At 50.1% G+C, this 21,917-nt stretch overlaps 1 protein-coding gene across 3 annotated transcripts; it reads left to right on the top strand.

Annotated features, from left to right (window-relative positions):
- The first annotated feature begins 926 nt into the window (after positions 1-926).
- Positions 927-21,253, top strand: Ptgs1 (prostaglandin-endoperoxide synthase 1). 3 transcript variants are annotated; one of them, XM_015497621.2, is made up of 11 exons: positions 927-1,042; positions 1,133-1,222; positions 7,919-8,035; positions 8,433-8,573; positions 8,770-8,913; positions 10,947-11,128; positions 11,240-11,323; positions 13,224-13,470; positions 15,265-15,551; positions 18,429-18,576; positions 18,722-18,774. In XM_015497621.2, exons 1-11 carry the CDS (start codon positions 1,036-1,038, stop codon positions 18,757-18,759), a joined length of 1,485 nt encoding a protein of 494 aa, XP_015353107.1. In that variant the 5' UTR covers positions 927-1,035; the 3' UTR covers positions 18,760-18,774. The 3 variants fall into 3 exon arrangements, with proteins under 3 accessions (XP_015353107.1, XP_015353106.1, XP_015353105.1); XM_015497620.2 differs by lacking the exon at positions 18,722-18,774 and adding an exon at positions 20,146-21,253 and having other exon boundaries at positions 928-1,042; XM_015497619.2 differs by lacking the exon at positions 18,722-18,774 and adding an exon at positions 20,146-21,253 and having other exon boundaries at positions 1,036-1,222.
- The last annotated feature ends 664 nt before the right edge of the window (positions 21,254-21,917 follow it).

Genomic DNA, 21,917 nt, shown 5'->3' with positions numbered 1-21,917 from the left:
TTCCCACCTGGCACCCAGAGATGTCTGGGAGCTGGCACAAGGATCTCGGATCCTTCTGCCAAGCCTTCTCACCGTGATGCCCACAGAGTGGTGGGGTGTGCTGGGATAACGGAGGAAGAGGAACTGTGGGTGTGTACTGTGACCTTGGCCCTGTTCCTTGCCCCTTCTAGGTTCTGTCTACCCAGCTGTGAAAAAGAGGATCCAGATGCTAGGATTCTGTAAAGTGTCCAGCTAGAGCATCAGACCTGGCCCTGGAATTTGAGTTAGGAAATCTTTGGGGAAAAAAGAGAGAGAAATAAAGAAGCCTCCTGCTAGCTGAGCACCTACTGCATGCCAGCTCCATGGTATTGAAGCTTACAAACCCTTATGGGATGTTTTTGTTGTTATGCCCATTTTATAGATGAGAATACTGAGGACCAGCAACAGTTAGTACCTTGTCCAAGGTAACACAGCTAGTAGGCTGTGAAGTCTGGACTTAAACTCGGGTCTGGACTTGAATACTTGCATTGATTCTTGTGGAGGAGACAATGCCGACAGAATGCCCCAGAGGGTAGAGTCCCGCCCATGGGGAAAGTATATCCTCCCTGTTGGACCTGGGACCTGTCTGAGGGGTGGTGAGAGTCCCATCCAGGGAAATACGTGCAGGCTGGACTGTTCAGGCTAGTCGCTTCCAGCCTCAGTTCTGCCCCAGGCCCCGGCTGTCCTCAGCTTTGCCCACGGTCGGTGATCCTCAGTTTCCTATCTACTAAATGAGCGCATTTCTGGCACCGACTGGCTTTAAAAGGCCAAGCGCCTTGAGGGTCTCAGGTGAAAAGCCGCCTTAGCGACAATCATACAATAATTAATAAAATGTTTTGGCTGGGACTGGAGCAGAGGAAGTAAGCGGCCGCGGCCCGAGGTGACAGCTGGAGGGAGGGGCGGGGCGGAGCCCCGGGATGGGTGGGGAGGGGGCGGGCCGGGTGGCCGAGCTGGGGCCCGCGTGAGGACGCACCCGCAGTCGGCCGTCCGCTCGCGCGCCCGCAGCTGCCCCGCGCCATGAGCCGTGAGTGGGACCCCGCTTTCCCGTGCGTCCTCGCGGCCTCCCGGCGGAGCCTTGAACGCCAGGCTCAGCCCCTGTCTCTCTCCTCTGCAGGGAGGAGTCTCTCGCTCCGGTTTCCGCTGCTCCTACTCCTGCTCCCGCCGTCTCCGGTCCTGCCGGCGGACCCTGGGGCGCCCGCACCGGGTAGGCGGCGCCCTCCGCGCCCACGGGGAGCGCCCGGTGCTGCGCCCCTGGCTTGGTCCAAGCCCCTCGTCTCCCCTCCAGCGGGCACAGCTTCCCCTTTCTGGGCAGCGCCTGCGAAAGCGGAGGGGGCCGAGTCCGTTGGTGGGATGGAGACCCCCCGGGTTGTGGCCGTGGCTGGGGGACTACCAGGCTCTTTTCGCCGGACAGGGGATGGTAGGCAGGGAATCGTGCTGGCGGCAGAGGGGCAGCAGGGACAGCTCCTCTCCAGACCCCTTACCTGTTCTGGGCCCCAGCTGTGCAAAAGCCTGCTCCCCCGGCTAGCCCGCCGTTTCCTGCAGGGGCCTCTTCTGCAGGAAGCGCTGAGGCAAAAGCTGGCGGACCAACGAGTTCCCTTTCTGCAGCCTCTAATTTTCTGGGAAATTATCCTAATTCCCAGCCCCAGTAGAGAAGGTGTCCCCTGGTGAAGACCCCACTATATCAGCCATTCCGCGAGGATGGGAGGTGGACATTCATTTACAGAGCCAGGATTCTCTTTCCGGGGTTTAATCCTCCCTCACCTATGAGGTCTCCATTGAGCAGATGAGAAAACTGAGGCTTAGTAGGTGCAGACACTCCCAGGCTCACATAGTACATGGCGGGCTCAGGATTTGAACACAGGACTCTCTGACTCCAGGCACTCTGCAAAGTCTTTCCACAGAAAGCTCCCCTTACCGGCTGCTGGCAGTGCCCGCCCCAAACTCTTTTGATTTTATCACCAAGTACTATGGGGAAAGTCAAGTTCTATGCAGTTCCATCCCTCCCTCCCACAGGCATGAGCCAGGTGAAGGAATTCACTTCTCATCCAGCCAGTCTTCCTCCCCCAGCTTATACTGTGTGTGTGTGTGTGTGTGTGTGTGTTTGTGTGTGTGTACCTTTGCACACTCGGAATGCAGCTACCCCCACCACCTGCCTGGCCCATCCTTCTCTGAGTTCCCATTTCCTGTATGTAAAATGGGACTAAGAAAGGACAGGAAAGGAGGGGGGTGGTCTTGCTTTCTGCCCCGATGCTTTAGGAACTTGGTGCTCAGAGGAGAGAGGAACGGTTTCTACGTGGGCTGTGAGTTGGACCAGGTCTCTGGTTGAGTCGGTGGCATTGGGGAAGCCAAGGAAAGGATGGAGGCTCTAGGAAAGGATTTGGGTCAGCAAAAACCTGGTTTGTGGAAAGAGGAGAAGGAAGATCCATGTGGCCAGCACTTTACAGTTTACAAAGGCTTGCTGTGGGCATCGACTTCTGAGGAATTCACAACAGTCCCGCGAGGGAGATGTGTTTGGCTCATTTTACGGAAGAGGGACTGGAGGTCCAGAGGTGGTGAGCCCACTCGTCTGAGGCCCCACAGTGAGCTGGCAGAGCAGCAGCCTGACCAGGCTGTCTCCACGATCTATTTTGCTAGTCCCCAGATGAGCCCAGTCCTTTCTCTAAGGTCCCATCTGACCCCATCCAGGCCTCTGGGTCCAGCCTCTTTCTTTGTTGCTTGTGCATGTTGTGGGGGATGAGATGGAGTCCGTCTTGGGGGGCAAGGCTGCGCCAGAGGATCCATAGTGCTCAAGTTTATCCCTGTCCACTCTTGGATTTTTCTTGGTATCATCTTCCTTGCTAGGACAGAGCACTGATGACCAGAGATGCACAAGAAGCCACAGCCTGAGCCACATATATATGTATAGTTTTAACTTTTTCTACTTGTTAATCATAAGCGTTTCAACAGAATTGCTCTCTTCATTCCTGAGGGCTTACTTCTGTCAGTCTTTGGCTGGGGCTTGGAGACATAGGCTGGAGGAGCGCACAGTCTGATGGGAGAGACAAATGCTAACAGCGGTTTATCCAGGGGATCAAGGGCCATGGCTTAGGAACGCAAGGGGTGGGGCTTAAGAGTAGTTGAGGGGGAGTAGTTGCCTCTCAATGTGAGGAATTGAGGAAGGCTTCTTGGAGGTGGTGACATTTGAACTGGACTTTGAAGGAGGTGGCAGGTGGGAGAGACACCAGGACTATGGTGAAGCACTACAAAGGTCTTTGTGGTAGAAGCAGTGGCATGAGCCAAGGTGCAAGGAACTGAGAGGTAGATGGGAGAGTAGGGAGCCATAGGTCCTGAGGCAGGTGCTAGATGACAGGGCTTACAGATGCAGGATGAGAAGCTGGGACCGGAGCTGAGGGTCATTGGGAGTGAGAGAAAGAGGATGGATGAATGACTTGAGGCAGGACTGGAGGCCCAGGAACCCAGTCAGAGGGCCAAGAAACCCAGCAAGGCTCAAGGAAAGAGTGGATGGCCGATGGGGTGCAGGGCAGGAGGTTTGGATGCCCTGTGAGTAAATTCAAGCCCGAGCTACCCGGGCATCTGCCCCAGGAAGTTGAAGTCTGTGGCTTTCTAACCCCAGAGGAGGTCAAAGGAGACAAGAAATGAGAAGACCAGGCTGCAGACTTACCCAAGAGGGCAGGTGTCCGCAGGGAGTGTGGCTTCTGCTCTATGTAGGGGAAGAGATGGGGCCCAGCTCGGGGTCGGGGGGAAGGCTGTGTCGGGGGGCTTTGTAATACTCAATTTCATTCTCTCCAGCTCCCGAGTTTGGCTTTGTGACCTCTTCCTAGGTAGGGATAGATCGGGCACGACCTGATACTCGAGCTGTGTGCCAGGTGGGGCAGCCAGGGCCAGCTAACCTTGGCATGTGGGGTGGGGACCCAGCCTGTGCTGGCTCTCCCTCTGCCTGCAGCCTGCTGCTCCCAATCTCCAGTACCAGCTGGGCCTGTGGGCAGGAGGGGCTTCCTCTCTAGCGGGGCTCCTCCAGCTGCCGGCTAGGCTGTGAGGGCCTCGAGCTGCCAGCCCAGCGAGGTATAGGGCTGGCCCGGGCCTGGCCACTCAGGGCCAGTTTTTCCCTTTGGCTGTCAGGCCCGTGGATTTCTCTAAATATTATTCTTAGGGGATTTGGGTGCAGCCTCTTCTCTTGCTGCCTGCCGCCTCCACATCCTGGAGGACTTGGTGTTCCCTGGCTGTGCCTGTCTCCTAGTCACGCTCAGCCCTGTGTCCAGAGCCCCAGCTATTGGGCTGGGGGCATTTTCTTGCCAAAATCCTTGGAAGGGCTCTGGAGCCAGGTGGTCCTGGACAGTGGTTGTCTGCGGGAACGTAGCCCGGCTTGGCCTCCAGGCCCGTGTGTCTATGGGCAGCTTCAGGGTCTCCGCCCTCAGCGAGAGTAGGCTGTAGAATTCTCTGCTGACAGGACGTGGAGATGACATTGATGAGAGTGATGGAGAGAGCTAGACTGACTCCACCTACGTGTGTGTGTATGTGGGGGGGGGGGTCAGGGAAGGCTGCCTTTGAGCTGCCTGCTCCATCACCTCAGTAGGACATACAAGGAAAATAAGGCCCTGAGTGTTCAAGGGACTTGATGGACACACAGGACACACAGCCAGCAAGAATAGTAAGTTTCTAATTTACGTTTCCTGTATACCTATGTGGTATACCTGGCCTGTGCTGGGTGAGGGAGATTCAAGGTGAACTAGACCAGTGCCTGCACCTCCCCACTTGGAGACCTTGATGGAGGGGTGTCCTGTATTGAGCACAGAGCTGGATTGGAATGAAAACATGCAGGATTGAAGCTAGATTCAAGGAAGTCTTCCGTATGAATAGGTCCCGGAGGTCTGGTTGCATCAGGAGATGGTGATCACTGGGGTCTTGGTTTTGCACATTCAGGATTTTCAAGGGTTATCTTGAAGGAACAGGGACGAACCTACCTCACCAGTGGTCATTCCCAGCTTGTGGATCAAAGTGACTCTCCTTTCCCTTTCCTCCCCAGATCTAGACCTGGGCACCTCCAGGAGTGGGAGGGGAGGCGAGGGAAGAGAAAGGGCTTCAAGCCTTGGCTCTGCAACTTGGAAGCCAAGGGGCTCCGGCAGGTCTCCAGCCTCCTCTGGGCCTGTGTTTCTCATTGTGCAATGGGGAGGCCTCCCCGCTCCTAGGGAGTGCTGGGGAGATAAATGGGTGTAGGAATGTAAGGTCATAGACTTGCTCAGCTACAGCCCTGGCTTCCTAGCCCTACGGTGACAGTCCAGCTGTGGTCAAGCAGCACCAGTCTCCTCCCTGACACCCTGGGGCTCAAGGGCTCTTGTCTTCACTGGGCAGGAGTTTTCTTGTCTTGGGAAGCTGGAGTTTATGGAAACAGCTTGGGGAGGAGAAAGGAGAGCTGGGATGGGGAAGGAGGGAGGGGTCCTCCTGGCAGGGGCGGGGCCTTGTGTGGGCAGCCACTGAAGGTCCTGAGCGCCCAGGAGGGGCAGAACTGGGGGCACAGCAGGAGGCCTTGCCTCTAGCCTCAGAGGGTAGGCTGCGAGGGTGAAGGCTAACCCGGGAGTGGCCAGTCTCCTCATGTCCTTTTATTAATTCCACAGACATTTGTTAAGCTCTGGCCACCTCATCTGGCTCCCTGAGTGACCGGATCCCCCTAGTTCCTGGGCTGAGCCTAGGCTGTGTGCCCAGCCTGGGTGGGGAGGAGGACCCTGGGGAAGGTGTGGCCCCCTCTTTTGGAAGCTTGTGGTGGAGAACAGCCAGGAAGAGGGAGAGTGGGAGGAGTCAGTGTGGGGACATTGGGGGGAGCTTTGGGGGACAGGGTGAGGGCTCCAAGGGAGGGTCCAGTTGATGGGGAAGAGACTCTGGAGGATCAAAACCTGGATGAGGATGGAGAAGCCTTTGGTTGTTGGGTGGTGAGGGAGGGGCTGCGGCAGCATGCTTGAGTTTCAGGACCCTGTGGAGAACCCTGCTGTGGTGGAAATGGGGACCTGGAGCCCAGGGGAGGCTTGGCCTTAGCCCCATGCACCTCTGGTGCTAGAGAGCCTTGCTATCACTGGGAGCTGGGCAGTGGGGAGCTCCAGGGGCTACTGGGCAGGTGAATTGGGCAGGAGGGATCAAGGAGGAGCATCCCAGCAGGGAGAGGGAGGGGGACCACATTCCTGAGCCAGCTGGAGTACCCATCCTGAGCCCCTTTGGCCTTTCTGGGTCTGTGGCCATGGGAAGGGGAGGCCCCTTCCCTGGGTCTTGCCTGCCAGGTTTGCCTGTGGCAGCCTGATAAGGCCTTTCTGTCCAGCCTTCTTCCCCTAGGCCCCTTCCTCCTACACCCCCGCTGGCCGCAGAGATGCCATTGTGAGACTGTGGGGCGTCACTAGGGCTTAAGCAAAACGTTTTGCATGAGTCTTGCTATTTTTTCTTGTGTGTGTGGAGGGTGCTGGGGGCCCTCTCAGAAGGCGGTTTGGGTGGGGGGCAGGTAGGAGGAAACTGCTGCCCAGGCTAAACCCCGTGCTGTGACGAGAGGCCATGGAGACTGGAGGGCCAGGACTTGCCCAAGGTAGTGCCCCTTGACCCTGGCACCCTGCGCTGACTGACCGTCTCACACCAGTTTGCTCTTACTTTTGCTACCTTCTTGGCCCCCGCTGATCAGTTGCACAAAGAGTAAGAGTTCCCTATACCATTGGCTCCGAGCCCAGTTAAAGAAGTGTCTGCAGAAGGGTTTCTGGTATTTTCTGCAGAAGGCCAGGAAAGGAGCCTCCTGCCAGGAGCCAGGAGTCTAGGGTCTACCTGGTTCTGCTGTGTGTCCTTGGCCAAGTCTCCACCTCTCTCTTAGCCTTGGTTTCTCCTGCTGATCAGGCAGGGGGGACTCTGTGAGGTGGCGGGTGGGGTGGACCTGAATAAGCCTCAAGAGTCTAACTTTGCCACTAAAGAATCACTGAGATGGTGTAGATTTGAGCAAGGTCAGGGTGGGTGGCCACAGGGATCTGGATTAGATGCAGGGAGGAACTTGGGGGTTTCTCCAGGAGGAAGGAGGCGGCTACCGAGCTCCACTCACCCTCTCCGGAGACTTCGCTGGCCATGTCTCTCCTGTTCCCTTGGTCCACGACCTTCCTCAGGATCTTAGAGTGCAGACAGGACCCTGACAGGTCAAGACTGGGCCTCTCGGGAATGGGGGCTGAGGCATGTGGGGCATTGGAGTTTCCCTTCTCTCTCCAGTGCATACTCTGTCCCCAGGGTCTGAAAAATTTCCTTGGACTTGCTGTCCAGCCAGCGGGGGCGGTGGGGGAGTGAAGGGGAAGGCATGGTCTGGTGTGACCGTTGTCTGCTATCCTCTCTGGCTTTCCATTTTTCTGGCCTCAGTTTCCCCTTCTGCAAAGTAGGCATTGTGATGGCAGATCTCATTTTTTTAGTGTCCAGGTGCTCAGAAATTGGGGGCTAGTTTGGAAGAACACCCCCATCTCTGTCCCCTTTCTGAACCCTACAAACCCCGCTGTTGGTGCTGGGCTCTGACTCGGCAGGAAGTGATTGCTCCCTGAGCCTGTGGCCACAGCCTCTTATCAGCTATTTCCTAGCCTTGGCAACAAAGCTGGGGGTCTGGACTCTTCCTCTGCCCCCTTTGGTGGCAGCAGGGAGGAAGAGGGGACTATCCCTTGGGACCCAATGTGGGCTGCAGCTGGGCCTGGAAATGCAGAATGGGGATTTATGCTCCTGGTTGTGGGAACTGGGGAGAGGGCACCCTTAGGGGACGGGACGCTCAGTGTCCACAGAGAGGGGCTACCCCTGATTTAGGACAGAGCTGCAACCCAAGTCCATTCCTCGGGCCCCTCACTCCCCCTTAGGGCTGGATGGGTTAGGAGACCCCACATGGTCTTTGACACGTGTTTCTCACCCACAGTGAACCCCTGTTGTTACTATCCGTGTCAGAACCAGGGTGTCTGTGTCCGCTTCGGCCTGGACCGCTACCAGTGTGACTGTACCCGCACCGGCTATTCCGGCCCCAACTGCACCATCCGTGAGCCAGGCCCCCACCCCCACCCCTCCTCTCCTCAGCTTTCTTCTGCCCCTGGACCCTCCTCCCAGACCCCGTTTCCTGTTCTCATCTCTGTCCATGGCCACCTTCTCTTCCTTGCCTGGCTCTACCCTCTCGCTGGCCTGGCTTCTACATGAGCTTTTGCTCCTGGTCTTCCCACACTCCTTGGTTCTGGCTCTGTGGGAATTCTTTACCCCCTCCCCGGCCCTGGCCCCTGGCCCCACATCTGGTTTTGGCTCTGTCATGTCTCCGTCTTTACCCCTGTCCCACCAGTACTACTCTGTTCCCTCCGGGCCCTCATTCCCAGTCCCTACCTGCCACCTGGCTACTTCTGGTTCTGCTGGCAAGGCTGACTGACTGGCTCCCCCCACCCCTGCAGCTGGACTCTGGACCTGGCTCCGGAATTCCTTGCGGCCCAGCCCCACTTTTGTCCACTTCCTGCTCACGCACGGGCGCTGGCTCTGGGAGTTTGTCAATGCCACCTTCATCCGAGACACGCTCATGCGCCTGGTACTCACAGGTGGGTGTGGGGCAGGGCCTCCCTAATCGGAGGAGCAAGAACTCCTGCCAGTTCTTGCGATTCTTGGCATCTGATAAAGGCAGCGGGTGGGGAGACTCTACAATGCCAGAGAAAACAAGCCCCAGCCCAAGAGGAGGAGGGAAGGGGGTACAGCTGGGGTGTGAACACTGTTGTCACCATTATTTTCACCCTGCAGTGCGTTCCAACCTTATCCCCAGCCCTCCCACGTACAACACAGCGTACAACTACATCAGCTGGGAGTCCTTCTCCAATGCGAGCTATTACACCCAAATTCTGCCCTCTGTGCCCCAAGACTGCCCAACGCCGATGGGGACCAAAGGTAATGGGAAGGGGTGAGGAGCTGTACCTGGGGATTGTATGGGGTGCTCAGTTCTCCTCGTTGGCAAAATGGAGGTAGAAGAGCAATTATTGACCCATTTCACTGATGGGTAGACCAAGGCAAGACAGCTGACACATCCAGAACCAGGGATGAGGACAGGAAAGGACAGCAAAGGGTTAGGCCTGAGGTCACCTAAAAAATGTCAGAGGCAGAGAGAGACCAATGTTTCCCTATTTCCAGGGTACCTCTCTGCCTGAACCTTATCTACTGATGAGGGGGACTCTGCTGGGGTAGGGGTGACTTGATGAGGAAATGTGGGGAGGAGTGAGTGGGGTGCTGTGTTGGGTCCTAACTTTGTGTTGGTTCTTTACTAACGTAAATCATTCCCATGCTTTACCAGGGTAAAGTTCAAATAAGGTTAGGGTTTTTCTTTAGTTGTCCAAGACCCACTTGGCCTCATTGGCAAGGGTCTTCCTTCTAAGACCTTCTTCTCACTCCATCCTTAATGATCCAGAAGCCTGGGGGTTACTCAGTTCAGAGTTATTCAGTTCAATTCCGCTTCAAGAACAAGAAAAGGAGAGAGGCTCATCATTCCACCACTGCTGTTGCTCCAGTTCCCACCACATGGTGTCACTGCTGAAGCTGTTTCTGTGCAGCCTGGTGGTCGTACTTTTGCAGGTTTCAAGCCTTGCATAGGTATTGAAGTCCTGGCTTGGGTCTCTATGGCTTTCACTCACATGGTTAGCTACTATTCCCAAAGCATAACTTATTCTCCCAGCACACCTGGATCTTGCCAACACTGCTGGAATCAATTTTTGCCCATTGTCAATGAGTGAGGATTCCAAATTATGGGTCATGAACCACTCCCTCTAACTTTCCTTTTGGTGAGCTTCGTTTGGGGTACTTGATATCTCTTTCTGTCAGAGAAATCCAGCTGGCTATGTCATTTCAAAGAGTTTCCATTTTCTGTAATCTTCAACATTGAGTCTTATATGAGGTGTGGTGAAGGGACACCTTTATCAGAACATTAAAAAAAAAAAGAAAACCAAAAAACTATTATTCCTTTCTGTGAGGGGGATTTGGTGCCAACTCATAATTAAGGACTCTCAGTATGTATTCTCATAATGACAGGCACCTGCTTCATGATGATTTTTTTAAGCCTCAGACAGAAAGTCTGGCATCATTTAAATTGGTTGGCAAACCAAAAAGCCTGCCAACCAAATCCAGCCTGCCCTCTGTTTTTGTAAATAAAGTTTTATTGGAACACAGTCACATTCATTTGTCTGTGGGTTATCTTTGGCTGCTTCCCTGCTATTTGGTTTCCTACAAAACTGAATAGATGAGACAGAGACCATGTGGTCTGTGAAGCCTGAAATATTTATTACCTGCTTTTTTTTTTTTTTAAAGTTTGCTGACTCTTGGTCAAAAAGATTCAACCTCACTAGTTCTCTGTCATGATTACATCATCTTAGGAAGTTCCTCAAATCCACTTACAAAATAGGTATCATTTGCCCTATTTTACAGATGAAGAAATTGAGGTTCAGAGAAATGAGATGATTTATCTATGTTCACATAGTAAGAAGGTGTCATTACCAGTTGCAAACACAGGATACCTTGCTCCAGGGCCAGGAATTGAGTCCTGTGTGTGGAGGGGGGTGGTTAATTTTTCATTATGGAAAAATTTCAAATATACACAAAAGTCAAGAAGAAAGTTTAATGAACTATGTACCCATTTCCTAGTTTCAGTACTACAGCTTTCCAATCATATTGCATCTATTCCATCTTAGTTTTCATTGAAGTATTTAATTTTTATTTAAAGCAGATTCCAGATATCAGTTTCAAATATCACCCATAAATACTTCTACGTCTTTTGATAGAGAGGGTACAGGGACTGCTGTGGGTGGGGAGGTGGTCCAGAGGAGGCTGCTCTGGGTGTCCTGCTTGGGCCAGTTTGCTTGGTGAGCCCAGAAATCCCTAGGTCAAGAAGACCCAGACAGGATCCGGGCAGCTATATTTCCTACCTCTGCCACCAGGGAAGAAGCAGCTGCCAGATGCCCAGCTCCTGGGCCACCGCTTCCTGCTCAGGAGGAAGTTTATCCCTGACCCCCAAGGCACCAACCTCATGTTTGCCTTCTTTGCACAACACTTCACCCACCAGTTCTTCAAAACTTCTGGCAAAATGGGTCCTGGCTTCACCAAGGCCTTGGGCCATGGGGTGAGTATGTAGGAGGGGCTCAGGACTGCTGTGAACCTATCCTGGTACCTGCAGGTCATTACTGGTGGGGCAGGACTCAGGTGATGTGAGTGGACCTCTCTCTGTCCTCAGGTAGACCTGGGCCACATTTATGGAGACAATCTGGAACGCCAGTATCACCTGCGGCTCTTTAAGGATGGGAAACTCAAGTACCAGGTAGTGCTGGGCCTGGGGGTGGGGCGGGGGGAAGGGTCTCCCATGGTCTTCCTGGCACAAATTACTGTGGGGAAGGGTGAGACATGTCCGCAAAGGGCCAGCCATGGGAGCTGGAGATGTGTGCCAGGAGAAGAGACAGTAAGTAAACCCTGGGAAGGAGTGCCAGTCACGCAAACCAAATGAGGAATATTCCTGGCACCCTGTGTCCTGCTGGGAGGGGTTTGGTTGTCTGTCTCAAACATTTGTAGTTTGGATTCATTTAATTTTTCCACAATATTAATTGGGCGCCATGATGTGCCTTGCACAAGTGATTGAGCAGTCCTGTCATCAGGAAACCTCAACCTGTCAGGGGCCACAGACATAAATGCTAGGAGGTAAGTTCCATGAGAACTTCCTGTCTAAACTAGCAATGTCCTACAGAAACATAATGTGAGCCACATAGGTAATTTAAATCTTCTAGTTGCCCCATGAAAAAGAAGCAGGTGTAATAGATTTTAATAGTATATTTACTTGATATGGTATTTCTGAATATTATTATTTCAACATGCAATCAATACAAAAATTATTAATAAAGTCCTCAGCCAGGCACAGTGGTACACATCTGTAATCCTAGGTACTCAGGAGGCTGAGGCAGGAAGATTGCAAGTTTGAGGTCACCCTAGGCAATATAGGGAGTGCCTGTCTCAAAATAAAATTTTAAAAAAGGTTTGGGGATGCAGAAGTGGCAGAGTACTTGCCTAGCTTGCACCAGACCCTGGGTTCAACTCCTGGTATTGAAAAAAAAAATCTTACACTACTCTTTTAAAACTAAATCTTATAAAATCTGATGTATATTTATACTTGAAGAATATTTTAGTTTGGATGCTAAATTTTCACTGGTAATATCTGTATTTAGATTCTATAAAATTTATAGTTAAGTAGATTCACATAGCCAAATTGTTCTCAACATACCTAAAGATTTTACAATAGTTGCAGTATCAGTTTTAAAATTTAAATCTTAATCTAGTAAAAATCTAAATAAAATTTAAATTAGATTCAGTTCTTCATTCACGCTAGCCAAATTTCTAGTACTTAAGATCTGCACATGGCTAGTGGCTACCTTATTGGATTTTGTAAATCTAAATGAGCAAAAACCAAAACAAAGTTTTGAATCTTTTGGACTAAGAACAGTAGTTGGCATGTAGTAGTTCATCAGTGTGTATTTAATGAATGAATTAATTAATGAAGGAACTGCCATATAACCATTTACACTGGTGACAGCTGCCACTAAGGAGAAGCTGTGGGTGCTTTTAGAGTGTTCAGAGGTGGGGGAAGGCTTCTCTAGGAAGTTAGGAATAAAGAGAGAATTGCATAAAAGGGAGGAGGGATTAGGGAGGCCAAGCAGGGGTAAGGGCTCTCCAGGTAGAAGGTTCAGTGTGTGCAAAGGCTTGGAGGCAGGAAGCAGCTTGGGTGACTTGGAGGGGATGTAAGATATTTCCTGAACCCAGCAATCAAATGTAAGATTCTGAATGAGGGTGTTTATATCTGCAGGGGGCCGTAGTAAGGATTTCTGATTTCTAAGATCAGAGAGAGGACTTGGAAGGGTTTCAAGCCTGCGAGGGATATTAGATGTGAGTCTTTTAAAAGGTGGTGCTGACTTCAGTGTAGAGAATGGACTATGTGGGGTAAAGAGTGGACACAGGGAGCCCATTTAGGGAGTGGAATCCGGGAGGAAGATGAGGGTGGGTTGGACAAGGGTGGTGTTCGCAGAGTTGGCGAGCAGGAGCCTGATTTGAAGAGAGGTTCGGGAGCTGGACTTGACAGCCTTGGTAAAGGTCAGGCAGCAGCTGAAGTGTGGGGGTGGGGACTTGGGCGCTGCGGATGCCCCGCCCCCAGGTTGCCAGGCAACTCCATCCCACAGGTGTTGGATGGGGAGATGTACCCGCCTTCGGTGGACCAGGCTCCAGTGTTGATGCACTACCCACGGGGCATCCCGCCCCAAAACCAGATGGCGGTGGGCCAGGAGGTGTTTGGGCTGCTTCCCGGGCTCATGCTCTATGCCACACTCTGGCTGCGCGAGCACAACCGCGTGTGTGACCTGCTGAAAGCCGAGCACCCAACCTGGGATGATGAACAGCTCTTCCAGACCACCCGTCTCATCCTCATAGGTGAGGCCTCCGAACAAGCCCTGCCCAGGATGGCCACCTGCTCAGTCCTGAGACACAGGGCCGGGGTTAGAATCCTGGCTCTTCTGCTTACCTGCCGGGAAACTGCTTGCAGGCTGCTCCAGGTCTGTGAGCCTCAGTCCTGGAATCTGTACTTGGGGGCGGATCATGGTTGAAAGGATGTGCTGAGTTGATGAATGGGATGCACCTAGTAGGTCTGCAGAGAACGGGTGACTGTGGTGTTTGATGATGAGCTGAACTGAGTGACACACGGCACATTTGATTAGCAGCCCCCCAGATGCACACTTGGTGTCCCCAGCACACACAGGGTCAAACCTCTGCTTGCCCAGCCTTCAGGCATCTTCCTGTTTCCTGCTCTGCATGTGTCTGCTTTTCTGGAGTTGGGCAGCTTCTAGGTGACTCAGGGACAGGATATTTTTGTGTTCCCTACGGGGGCGAGTCTGCAACCTAAAATGTCAGAAGGCTTCTTGCCTGGGAGCTTAGCTCCTCACACCCCTGTCCAGACATGGTCTCTCTGAGTCACCAGTAGCCAGCCCCTGCCCCCACTTCTGGGCACTACTGGGCATGACTGGTCCCAATTATAGTGCCTAATTCACTGGAGCCTAGAAGGCAAGAACTGCCTGAAGAGGGTGGAGGGGCTGATTCCAAAGTTCCAGCCCTGAAGAGACCTTGACCAGAGAGGGCAAGAATAAGGCTGGAGGCCCTCATTGCACTAGCTGGTTCTGAAGGCCAAAGGCGGGAATCCTAGGGCACTGCACATCCAGGGCTTCATGTAACTCCACCACAGTTAAACGTTATTGGTTTGAACCAGATAAGATTACACTTGTGAAAATTAAGATTCAGAGAGATTAAGTGAATTTTCCAATGCCACTCAGCAGAGGGACACTTGAAATAGGTCTGATTCAATGAATATTGTTATCCTGAGATTAATATAGATTTTACAGATAAGGAAAGAGAGATTAAACGAATCTTCAGAGAGATTAACTAACTATCTTGGTCTGAGTCTACAAATGGTGAAGTTAGGATTTGGACCCAGGTCTGCTCATTCCAAATTCTGTGGCTCCTGTTCAGTTTACTAAAATCCAATTTGTGTTTAATGGCTAATTGGTCAAAATATTAGTTTATTTTAATATCTAATTGGCCAGTTTTTATTTTGTTATGGAATGTTCAATTTGCTTCTTCCCTGATATTTACTATGTAGCTGGTTCCTGAGAGGGAAAAGGAAAAAAAATTTATCCATAAGAATTCTTATATATAAAAACCTATAAGAAATGTATTTTTTTCAAACATATTCACGGAGAGGCTCACCTTCTGTCCTTAAGGTCCCTCCTTTGGTTGCTGTAACAGCTGTCAGGGGGGGTCTCTTTGAAGTCCCCTCCTCCATAGAGGGTGCCACTATAGAGAGTCCTCACTAAGTCGAACTCTACTTATCTACTCCAACCTATTTTAGTGGGCTGTGGGAGGGTGGTCACCCACGAGTTGCAAAACCAAACCTTGGACACCTCCTTTGCATGTTCAGCTTATGTGGGACTAGAACTTCCCTTTGGGATGTGGGAGTAGTGGTGTTTCTGTCTTGGGACCTTGGTCAAACCTGAGAAATAGACAGTTCTATTTTCATATCCTGTTTCAAGGAGACAAAGTGGAAGTGGCCAAATAAAATTAGCAACAATAAGGATACCATAGCAAGCAGCACTTTTTGTGAGTGGGCATGCTTTGCCAGCCAGGTATCTTGTCACTGTGCTCTGCTGACCCGATTTCTAATCCTCCCCTGCGCAGGGGAGACCATCAAGATTGTCATTGAGGATTATGTGCAGCATTTGAGTGGCTACTTCCTGCAGTTAAAGTTTGACCCAGAGCTGCTGTTCAGAGCCCAGTTCCAGTACCAAAACCGCATCGCCGTGGAATTCAACCAACTCTACCACTGGCATCCGCTCATGCCCGACTCTTTCAAGGTGGGCTCCCAAGAGTACACCTATGAGCAGTTCTTGTTCAATACCTCCATGCTGGTGGACTACGGGGTCGAGGCCCTGGTGGATGCCTTCTCTCGCCAGAAAGCTGGCCGGGTAAGCCTGGGAGCCGTGTGGGTGGGTTCAGGAGGGCTCTGGGCTCCATAGACCTGGGTTCAAATCCCAGTTCCTTCCCCTGTAAAGTGGGGGTGTTGTCACTTTAAAAGGATGATTATAGGCATTCCTTCATGAATTGTCTTGTTCATTTGTTCATTTGATAACACCAGACATTATTAATGCAGGTGCTGAGGATATACTGATGAACAAGACTGATGTGAGTCTTGGGTCCTTGTTCCTTTGGCATTTACACCTCAGAAAGGGATAATCATCCTATGACAGTTCAACATTATTTGAGCACTTGCTGTATGTGAGGCATGGTGCTCAGTGCTGTTCTGATGTTATTAGAATCATACTTGCAATTGAGGAACAGGACATCCAGGGTATAGTAACATGAGAAAAATCTTGTACATAGTGTTTTTCAGATCCACACTTCTGTCATGGACTGAACTCTATCTTCCCTCAAATTTGTACATTGAAATCCTAACCCCTCAAACTTCAGAATATTTGGGAATAATGTCTTCAAAGAGTTGATCAAGGCTAATGAGGAAATTAGGGTGGGCCACAATCTAATGTGATTGGTATTCTTCTAAGAAGAGATTAAGATTTGGATACACACAGGGGGAAGACTGTGAAGATGTAGGGTGAAGATGGCCTTCTGCAAGCCAAGCAGAAAGGCCTCAGGAGAAACCAGTTCCCTGACAATTTTGTCTTGGACTTCTAGCCTCCAAAACCTGAAGAAATAAATTTCTGTTGGTTGAGACACTCAGATTAGAGTCACTCAGATTGTCTTGATAGGAAGCTGTGGCACCATATAGACTTGGACTTCCTTCTGGGATTTCAACTGGAGTTAGCACATGCTGCCACCAGCCTATGGTGGTTGGTTTATGGCCTCTGTTCTTTGTGGGGACACAGATGTGAATAGAGACAATAACCCCTGTGTGAGACTGTGTGGTTTCCAAAGAATTTATTAAGAATGACCTTGACAATGCACGTGAAAGACAAGACAAAAGGGCAACAGAAATGCACTGACTCTCAGGATATTCCAAAGAGCATGAGAAGTGATCAAATCTGGCTTTCCCCGAAAATCATCTCACAAGGCCACTCTCTGGGGGGGTGACCGTGTGACCAACACTCCAACTGCTTTGCATCTTTTCTGTCATTTATTTTACCATAATCTATCAGGTAGATGCTTTTACCTTCCCCATTTTTGCATATGAGGAAACGCAAAGTTAGCTCAATAACTGCCCAAGGTCCCTATGTTTGTCTGGCATAACAAAGTCCCCCACAAACTGGGTGGCCTAAAACAACAGAAATGTATTCTTCCACTGTTCTGGAGACTAGAAGTCTGAGATTGAGGTAGCAATAGGGCCATGCTCTCTCTGAATGCTCTAGGGCACCATCCGTTCCATGTCTTTCCCTGAGTTTCCGGCAGTTGCTGACATCCTCAATGCTCCTTGGCTTATAGGTCTATCAGTCCAATCTCTGTCTCTGTTGTCACCAGTGTTGTCCCTGTGTCTTTATTCTCATCTTACGAGGATACCGGAACATAGACTTATTGGATTAGGGCCCACCCTAATCAAGTATGATTTCCTCTTAACTTGATGATTACATCTATCTGTAAAGACTGTACAAATAAGTCTCCACTTATCAGTGAGGGATACCTTCCAAGACCCTCAATGGATGTCTGAAACTTCAGATGGTACTGAACCCTATGTACACTGTTTCTTCCTATATATACATACTTAGGATAATGTTCAATTTATAAAATAGGCACAATAAGAGGTATATCGTAATACTAATGATAAAATAGAATATCTATAACTGTAATAAAAGTATGTGAATGTGGTCTTCTTTGTCTCTCAAAATATCTTATTGTACTGCACTCACCCTTCTGCAATGGATGAAGTGAGATGAATGACACAGCATATGATTCAGGGTTAGTTTTCTACAGAAGGGTTACTTGAACATAAGCACCCTGATATCGTGACAGTTGATCTGATAACCAAGAAGCTGTTAAGTGATTGACTAGCCAGGAGCTCAAAGTGTGGATATGCTGGACCAAGGGATGATTCACATCCTGGGCAAGACTGAGTGGGGCTGAGCTAGATTTCATCATGCTACTTAGAACAGCACGCAATTTAAGACTTATGAATTGTTTATTTCTGGAATTTTCCATTAAATAGTTTTGGAGCAGAACTGGGTAAGGAGGCAAATGTATTCCAAATAAGGTCCCATTCATAGGCACTGCAGGTTAGTACTTCAGTGCACCTTTTGGAGGGACAAAATTCAACCTACAACAGCATGACAACTTGTAAATGTTTGAGCTGGGATTGGTACCAGCCTCTGCTTCCTTTGTCTGCTTTGCTTCAAGCTGTTTAGTTTCATTCAACTGTGTTTTTCTTTTTTCTTGACCAATTATACTTGTTCTGTGGAAACAGACTTGTCTCTTTAGCATTCACATTGTCATTTCATCGGAGCCGTAGAGTTTTCTTTAGACCAATGCTCCTCAAATACTATAAATTGGAATCTTTTTCTGGAGACTTCTTTCCTTACCTCATCAGGTCATCTGGGCTTTGAACCTTATTTCTCTCCTTTTATACAGGATTATACCATGTGTTGATGTGACTCAAGGGAGTGGGGAACAGTGCAGCTTTTGAGAAACTGTAGAGGTCAGCTTCAAAACTGAGGAAGCTGAGAATCTGAAGGGCATAGCATGGCAGAGCTAGGCCAGACCCCCAGCATCATCATGGGCTGAGCCAAGCTCTCTGTCCTCACTTGGAAAGAACTCATGAGGTTCTTTCCTAAGGCCTTATGCAGGCTCCCAGATGGTCTGGCATGACTCTCAGACCAACAGCTGCGCTTGTCTCTTGGCAGATCGGTGGGGGTAGGAACATAGACCACCACATTCTTCATGTGGCTGTGGATGTCATCAAGGAGTCTCGAGAGATGCGGCTGCAGCCCTTCAATGAGTACCGCAAGAGGTTTGGCATGAAGCCCTACACCTCCTTCCAGGAGCTCACAGGTGAGCAGCCATTTCCCAGCCATAGTCCCTGCCCTGGAGGGACTTGTGGTAAAGTGAGAGAGACATCAGGGAAACAGAACGGGACAACACAGGTGGCTAGCACTGTGACTGTGGGCATAAGTGGTGGCAAACGACCCCACTTGAGGAGAGAAGGTGACTTCAGCTGGTTTGAAGGATGAATAGGAATTTTCCAGATGGAAAATAGAGGGAGAAGCATTTAGGTAGGAAGAGCAAGAGCAATTAGCAGGTGCCCACTGGGTAGAACAGTTAAAGATGGGACTTGGTGGTGGGGTGTGCATTGGTGCCAAACTGTAGACTCTTGGATCTTGGATTTCATGCTAAAGATTTTAAGTTTTATTCTGCCTCAAGGTTCCTCAATACTCATTTATGGACAGCTGCATAAGAATCACTTAGAAATATTATTAAAATACCAAATTTGGCTGGGGTTGTAGCTCAGTGGTAGGGTGTGTCTTTAGCCTGCTCAAGGCCCTGGCTTCAATCCTCAAAACCAAAATAATCAAAACTTCACTTCTTGGGGCTGGGGTGGTGGCTCAGTGGTAGAGTGCTCACCTAGCAGGCATGAGGTGCTGAGGATCGACCGGCACTGGGTTTGATCCTCAGCACCACACAAAAACAAACTAATATATCCACCTAAAAAACTAAAAGATACATAAATAAATAAATATTAAAAAAAATTCACTTCTCAGATCCTCTTCCAGGGATTCTGGTGTTCAAGAATCTGCATGCATGTGTATATGCGCATGTTCTCTCTCTCTCTCTCTCTCTCTCTCTCTCTCTCTCTCTCTCTCTCACACACACACACACACACACACACACACACCTTTCCCCCTAAGATTCTCAGATGTTGGAAACCCTTGTCACAGATGATGAGGAACCACTAGAGCAGGGTGTGACATGCCCCCTGTACAGTGCCTTATGGAGAACAGGTAGGGAAGCCCCTTGCTGCCTTCCCTTGGTCACTGTCTGTGAACATGTGGGTCTCAGAGTGCATCCTGGGAGCAGTGGATGAGTTCCCCATGATCCCAGAAAAGCAGTCTTTGTCATTCTTTAATCTCTCATGACTAATGGTCCAGAGGGGCAGAGAGAAGGCTGCCACTGGATGTCTGTGTGAACTTGGACATGTTACATTGTACCCTTGAACTCTAGTATACAAAGGGGCTTGGACTAAGATAAGGTCTTAAAGTCTACCTGAGAAGGAAGCCACATAGACCACACACTCTCTATTGTAAACACCAGGTATTTTGGGCCCATAGTTGGGGGATGAATTGCTTGAGGTCACAAGCACTATGGTGACAGATCTAGGTCCCTAGACTCTTTCTTCAGTAGCCATTCCTTTCCTAAACTCCATCCAGGATGAAGGTCAATTTGTATTTTTCTTTCTGACCCTTTCCCCCAATTCCAGAGAGAACAGATTTTGTAGGGCATCTGCTCAGTTGTTCAAATTTTGGAATTTCCATTGTCTCCAGAAAGAGACAGGCCTAGAAAGTTCCCTCCCAAGGTCAACCTCAGTGGCACTATGACTCTGACTCTGGCTTCTCCCCATCGTAGGAGAGAAGGAGATGGCAGCTGAGTTGGAGGAGCTGTATGGAGACATCGATGCTTTGGAATTCTACCCGGGGCTGCTGCTTGAAAAGTGCCTACCGAACTCCATTTTTGGGGAGAGTATGATAGAGATCGGGGCTCCCTTTTCCCTTAAGGGTCTTCTAGGAAATCCCATCTGCTCTCCAGAGTACTGGAAACCAAGCACATTCGGTGGCGAGGTAGGCTTCAACATTGTCAACACGGCCACACTGAAGAAACTCGTCTGCCTCAACACCAAGACCTGTCCCTATGTGTCCTTCCAAGTGCCAAACTCCAGTCAGGACAATGGACATGTTGTAGAGCGACCATCCACAGAACTCTGAGAGGGACTAGGAAGCAGTCTTTTGGAGGGTAGGGCTTTGTGCTTGTCATTCTAGAATGCTGAGGTCAGGATTGATATTCCAAAATGGCGGTTTGGGGGTTTGGCCTTTGAAGTGTTGGGGTTGACATTTAGAACTTTGGGTCTCACCCCTTCTCTGGAATATGATGATTTTGTCACTCTAGAATGCCAAATTCCTTGTTAACCATTCAGAATGTTAGGAGTGGTTCTCATTTGGCCTGTCAGAACACTGGGTTTCTGGTTGACAACCTTGAATTTCAGATTTCTGGGAATATAGGCATTCTAGATTATAGAGCTCCTTATGAAATCTTCAATAAGTTAGGGGGTTCTTATTTTGCATTCTAGAATCTGGGTGGCCCTCCAGAATGTTGATGGTATGATTAGTGATTCAGAATGTTGTGCTCCTGGTTGATGACCCAGAACAGAAGCTGGTCCTGACCTGAACGTCTAGACTGTTAATTTGATTAATTTTCCTGTTCAGTGAGATAGCCGTAGACCAGAAGGACCTAATGACCAACTAGAATGCACTGCCTGAATGTGTTCTTGCACGGAGGGGCAAAGAAGTGGGGTGTTCTTCTTGGTACCCCCACTAGGAACCTGGTCCAAGGATATAGAGAGAACAGATGGGCTTTTCCATGCCATTGGTTGGAAGCCACTCGAGCTCCGTCCCCATCCAGGTCTTGACTCATGGCAGCTGTTTCTCATGAAGCTAATAAAATTCTCTTTCCAAAGTTACCTGCTATGTATCTCTTGTGGTCTCATTCCCCAAGTGCAGAGATAACACCAAAGTGGCTTTCTTTTTGCCCCAAGCCAGGTGTACTAGAGGTTCTCCATGGGGATCCTTGGGGCTGACCTTGAATACACTTGAATACCTCCGTGCTTCATTTCTCCCTGTGGGTCAAGCACTTCCTTTTTTCCCCGGCCACTCTTCTAAAATAACCAATTCCTCAGCACTGGAGATGTCACATTCTGTTCCCACCTGTTGATTTAAACAACTTCCTCCCTGACAGAATAGACAACAGAGAGGAGAGGCCCGTGGGGAGGAGAGCACGACCGTGCACCAACTCTGTACACCTGATTCTTATTTATTTTCAACAGTATGATGTGGGTGAAGTAATCCCCATTTCAAAGCAGAGGAAACTGAGCCTCAGAGTGGCCGAGTGACATGCTTGCCCCACAGGTGCCTTAGACAGGCTTGGACCCCAGCTCCAGTGGAGTTTAGAGCCTGTGTTCTTCTCATCCCTGGTTTGACTCAGTGCCAGGCCTCATGTTGCTTGTCTGGCTCAGGGTCAAGACCCAGGGTGGGTGTAACCTTCACCTTACACGCTAGCTATTCATTCAGTCGCAAATGTTTATTGTCCTAAGTGCTTACGATGTGCCAGTTACTTTGCTGAGCTTC

Source organism: Marmota marmota, unplaced genomic scaffold (assembly GCF_001458135.2).
Source record: "Marmota marmota marmota unplaced genomic scaffold, marMar, whole genome shotgun sequence".
In the NCBI taxonomy this organism is placed as follows: domain Eukaryota; kingdom Metazoa; phylum Chordata; class Mammalia; order Rodentia; family Sciuridae; genus Marmota; species Marmota marmota.
Note: the sequence above shows the minus strand (reverse complement) of the source record. Positions and strands in the feature narration are given on the sequence as shown.

Excerpts from the sequence above, each read along its gene's own strand:
- Ptgs1 (XM_015497619.2), top strand. The coding sequence starts at position 1,036 with ATGAGCCGTGAGTGGGACCCCGCTTTCCCGTGCGTCCTCGCGGCCTCC. Across the intron at positions 1,223-7,918 it reads CCCTGGGGCGCCCGCACCGG|TGAACCCCTGTTGTTACTAT; the intron begins GTAGGCGGCGCC and ends TCTCACCCACAG. Across the intron at positions 11,324-13,223 it reads ATGGGAAACTCAAGTACCAG|GTGTTGGATGGGGAGATGTA; the intron begins GTAGTGCTGGGC and ends TCCATCCCACAG.